Genomic DNA, 5,148 nt, shown 5'->3' with positions numbered 1-5,148 from the left:
GGACACAAGGCCTCCCACCAGACTTCCACACAGAGACACTCTGTCTGCGTCACTCTTTTAATTAGAGAGATTGCTGGGATATGCCAGGTGTACTGGAGTGGGTACGCCAAGCCAAGTAGCCAGCCTGCCTCCCCTTCCCCCCTCTACTACTCTACCTTTCCTCCCTTCTCTCTCTTTTTGGAATGGAAGAGAATAATGAAATATTTTATTCTTACCTGACACCCCCCCCCCCCCCTCCATCTCTCCGCTTGAGGGTTCCTGAGAACAAGGGTATAAGAGAGGTTCGATGTGAAAACATTTTTTCCAGATAAAACCTCAGGTTACTGGTTTCTCCACTGTAGCATTCAGTTGGAGTGTGTCTCGTGCGTGAGAGGAGATGTCGTCTCCACAGTGTGTGTTTCAGAGAGAGAAGATTTCTGTCATTTTGTCAGTCGACATGACTCATCGGGACAGAAGGCTGGCCGTGACTCTTCTCCTCTTCTCATTCATCTCTTTCTCCACTCAGAAATCCTTTAGGTCAGATGTATTCTGTGTTTTCACCCTGGTTGTGATGAACCTCATCATAATGTGAAGGCTATTGAGCATTTCTGTGGCATTTGCAACAGGTGTTGTTCTCCAGTCTCCTGGTGTGTAGTGTCGGAGGCAGAGGAGCAGAAGTGTCTGGATCTGGCTGGGAGCGCTACAGCTCGCAATATCAGAGGAACGCTGCTGTGTGTCCGTGGACAGAGTCCCACAGACTGTATGGAGAAGATCAAGGTATGTGGAAAAACAGCCTTACGGCTGCAGAAATCCTGGTTGGAAGATTCCATGGAATTACAAGAGAATAAACAGGAAATCTGGGAGCCCTCCAACCAGGATTTCTGGAAAGTTACCAGAGTTGTGCAACCTTAAACAACCTGTAGAGAAAGTGTAGTTGAATTGTGCAACATGTAATATTACCTATGTCTTGTCAGAATGGTACAGCGGATGCAGCAGCCATGTTCACAGATGACATCTACACAGCTGGCTGGTGCTATGGACTAGAACTGGCTGCTGGAGAGTCTTACAATGGAGTGGGTGAGTGAGGAGGGAGGACGAGAGAGGGAGAAGGAAACCGTGTGTAAAACTTGAACCTGTCTTACCTTATCCTGTCTGCTCTCTCAGATGGTATCAGCTACTATGTTGTAGCTCTGGCTCGTCGCTCCTCCAGTGACCTGTCCCTGTTGGAGATGCATGAACGCAGGTGAGAACAGATAGACGGATTGATTGATTGTTCGTTTTTTAAATGTATTTTATTTTAATAGGATCCGTAGTTAGCTGCTGCCAAGGCAGTGGCTGCTCTTCCTGGGGTCCAAACAAATAAATAAAATACATAGTATACATAACACTACAATACATAATACAATATATAATACAATACATACTACAATACATACTACAATACATAATACAATACATACTACAATACATACTACAATACATACTACAATACAAAATACAATATATAATACAATACATACTACAATACATAATACAATACATAATACAATACAATATACAATATATAATACAATACATACTACAATACATAATACAATATATAATACAATACATACTACAATATCTAATACAATACATACTACAATACATACTACAATACATAATACAATATACAATATATAATACAATACATACTACAATACATAATACAATATATAATACAATACATACTACAATACATAATACAATACATACTACAATACATACTACAATACAAAATACAATATATAATACAATACATACTACAATACATACTACAATACATAATACAATACATAATACAATACAATATACAATATATAATACAATACATACTACAATACATACTACAATACATAATACAATACATAATACAATACAATATACAATATATAATACAATACATACTACAATACATAATACAATATATAATACAATACATACTACAATACATACTACAATACATAATACAATACAAAATACAATACATACTTGTGACGACCCTCCCACTCTGTCTGCCGTATTCTCTCTTTGTTCTTGTTTCCTTATTAGGATGCCGGTGGGCGGAGTTGGGAGGGTCGTCAGCTAGATGGGAAACACCTGGGCTCGGGTGTGTCCCAGGATAAAGGCACCTCTTCCACATTCATTGGGGAGACTCTCTCCACGCAGACACCTTGTTGTTTTTGGTTGTGCTGGTTGTGGTATCTAATAAATATATATTTTTGATACTCCTTGTCTCCACGTTGTCTCCCTTTTGTTGCGAACTCTGAGCCGGTTTGTAACATAATACATTACATAATACAATATACAATGCATAATACAATGTCCATGACATCATACAATACTTAATACAACACATAATACAATAAAATACATAATACAATACATTCTACAATACATACTACAATACATAATACAATGAACATGACATCATACAATACTTAATACAACACATAATACAATATAAAATACATAATACAATACTTAATACAATACATAATGCAACACATAATACAATATAAAATACATAATACAATACTTAATACAATACATAATGCAACACATAATACAATATATGTGACGAGCCTCCCACTCTGTCTGCCGTATTCTCTCTCTGTTCTTGTTTCCTTATTAGGATGCCGGTGGGCGGAGTTGGAAGGGTCGTCAGCTACATGGGAAACACCTGGGCCCGGGTGTGTCCCATGATAAATACACCTCTTCCACAGTCATTGGAGAGACTCTCTCCATGCAGACACCTTTATTTGATTTCTGTTGTGGTAGTCTTGTGGCTTTTTGGTTGTTTGCTTTGGCACCTTTCAACACTCTGCATTATTACATTCAGGTTTGCAAAACACTCACTCACACTACTGATTACACACGCCATTGTTAATTTTGTTTAGTTACTTTATTTAATAAATATATATTTTGATACTCCTTGTCTCCACGTTGTCTCCCTTTTGTTGTGAACTCAGAGCCAGTTTGTAACATATACAAGACTCAATACAACACTTAATACAAGACATAATACAATACTTAATACAATACATAATACAATATGCCATACATAATACAATACTTAATACAATACATAATACAATATGCCATACATAATACAATACGTAATACAATATGTTGTATATAAAAATGTCTGTCTCTTCAGTCCCCGTCGTGCCATAAGGTGTTCTTTTATCTTCTTTTTTAAAACTGGTCTTATTTCTAGCTTGAGTTACCTGTGGTGGCAGAGTTCCATGTAGTCATGGCTCTATTTAATACTGTGCGTTTCCCAGCCTCTGTTCTGGACCTGGGGACTGTGAAGAGACCTCTGGTTGCATGTCTTGTGTTGTACCGATGAGTCTCCGAACTGTGTGACAGAGTTCGGTCCCTTCAACACATCACTACCTCGCACAAAGACCAATAGTGATGCAGTTTAGTCTCCTCAACTTACTCAATCACCACATTATTCAATAATAGATCTAGATGAGATTTAGGGTTGAGTTAGTGATTTGTCCCAAAAACAATATTTTTAGTTTTTTGATATTTAGTTAACCATTCTAAAACGGACAGGAGATCTGACAGGAGATCTGTATTAAGGGTGTCAGTTATTTATTCTACTGTTGTAGCTGATGTGTATTCGGTTGAGTCGTCAGCGTACATAGACACACATGCTTTATTCAAGGTCAGTGGAAGGTCATTAGTAAAAACTGAAGTGTGGTGTGCCCTGCGGTATATCACACTCAATTTAATTTGCATTAGAGAGACTTTCATTAAAGAAAACCCTCTGTGTTCTATTAGATCATTCTGAATCCATGACGAGGGTGTACATCCATAACGCCTACGTTTTATCAGCAATAAGTTATGATCAATGATAGCAAATACCTGCACTGAAATCATCAGTCATTTGTGTCAGTGCCGAGCATGTTGAGTGCCCTTCCCGATCGTCATGCTGAAAGTACACTACCGTGTACTTAGTGGGGCCGTGAGGTAGGGCAGAGAGGAGAGAGGGAGAGGAGGAGAGGCTGGGGCACTGAGGTAGGGCAGAGAGGAGAGAGGGAGAGGAGGAGAGGCTGGGGCACTGAGGTAGGGAGGAGAGGAGAGAGGGAGAGGAGGAGAGGCTGGGGCACTGAGGTAGGGCAGAGAGGAGAGAGGGAGAGGAGGAGAGGCTGGGGCACTGAGGTAGGGATGAGAGGAGAGAGGGAGAGGAGGAGAGGCTGGGGCACTGAGGTAGGGAGAAGAAGAGAGAGGGAGAGGAGGAGAGGCTGGGGCACTGAGGTAGGGAGGAGAGGAGAGAGGGAGAGGAGGAGAGGCTGGGTCACTGAGGTAGGGCGGAGAGGAGAGAGGGAGAGGAGAGGCTGGGGCACTGAGGTAGGGAGGAGAGGAGAGAGAGAGAGGAGGAGAGGCTGGGGCACTGAGGTAGGGATGAGAGGAGAGAGGGAGAGGAGGAGAGGCTGGGGCACTGAGGTAGGGAAGAGAGGAGAGAGGGAGAGGAGGAGAGGCTGGGTCACTGAGGTAGGGCGGAGAGGAGAGAGGGAAGAAAGGAGAGGAGGAGAGGCTGGGGCACTGAGGTAGGGAGGAGAGGCGAGAGGGAAGAAAGGAGAGGATGAAAGGATCTATTCCTCCTACTTGAAAGTTTCTCAAACCAATCCATGGGGACCCCTAACCATCCCACATATTTGATATATTCCAACACCAGTCTACAAATGTAACTAGTCAACGAATCACCAAGCCCTTGATTAGTTGAATCAGGAAGGATGGCTGGGGGTCCCAGAGAACTGGTTTATTGAACTGGCTGTGTTTGACTTGAGTCTTTCTTCCAGGTGTGTGGCTGAGAATTTGGGCGATGTGGCATTTGTCAAACACACCACCATTTCTGACAACATGGATGGTGAGAGTCTGATCTAAATCTAACCAAACACCAACATTCAGAATGTCTCCTCTCTAAGCAAACTTAAGCATTTCTCGCTCGAGACACTACGTGTCAGTATTTCATCGTTTTTCTGATCAGCCTCCTCCACATCACTTACCCAATTATTCTACTCTACCCCAGGCAAGAATATGGAATCATGGGCCATGGACCTGGAACTGGAGGACCTGAAGCTGCTGTGCCCAGATGGCAGCGAGGCCGGGCTGTTT

At 41.8% G+C, this 5,148-nt stretch overlaps 1 protein-coding gene across 1 annotated transcript in view; it reads left to right on the top strand.

The window, feature by feature from the left end:
• The first annotated feature begins 363 nt into the window (after nt 1-363).
• The window catches only part of LOC106575407 (otolith matrix protein 1-like), a 5,315-nt gene continuing 530 nt past the window's right edge, over nt 364-5,148 (top strand). Inside the window, exons 1-9 of the mRNA XM_045700380.1 lie at nt 364-512; nt 617-756; nt 954-1,056; nt 1,144-1,222; nt 2,991-2,995; nt 3,639-3,694; nt 4,567-4,580; nt 4,833-4,900; nt 5,063-5,148. The exon at nt 5,063-5,148 is cut by the window's right edge and continues 93 nt beyond it. Coding sequence (XP_045556336.1) covers nt 377-512; nt 617-756; nt 954-1,056; nt 1,144-1,222; nt 2,991-2,995; nt 3,639-3,694; nt 4,567-4,580; nt 4,833-4,900; nt 5,063-5,148 — 687 coding nt within the window. The 5' untranslated portion in view covers nt 364-376. The remainder of the gene's footprint in view (nt 513-616; nt 757-953; nt 1,057-1,143; nt 1,223-2,990; nt 2,996-3,638; nt 3,695-4,566; nt 4,581-4,832; nt 4,901-5,062) is intronic.

The sequence above is a fragment of the Salmo salar genome, chromosome ssa17 (assembly GCF_905237065.1).
Source record: "Salmo salar chromosome ssa17, Ssal_v3.1, whole genome shotgun sequence".
Taxonomy (NCBI): Eukaryota; Metazoa; Chordata; class Actinopteri; order Salmoniformes; family Salmonidae; genus Salmo; species Salmo salar.
The sequence above is the reverse complement of the archived record's forward strand: the minus strand, read 5'-3'. Positions and strand labels throughout refer to the sequence as shown.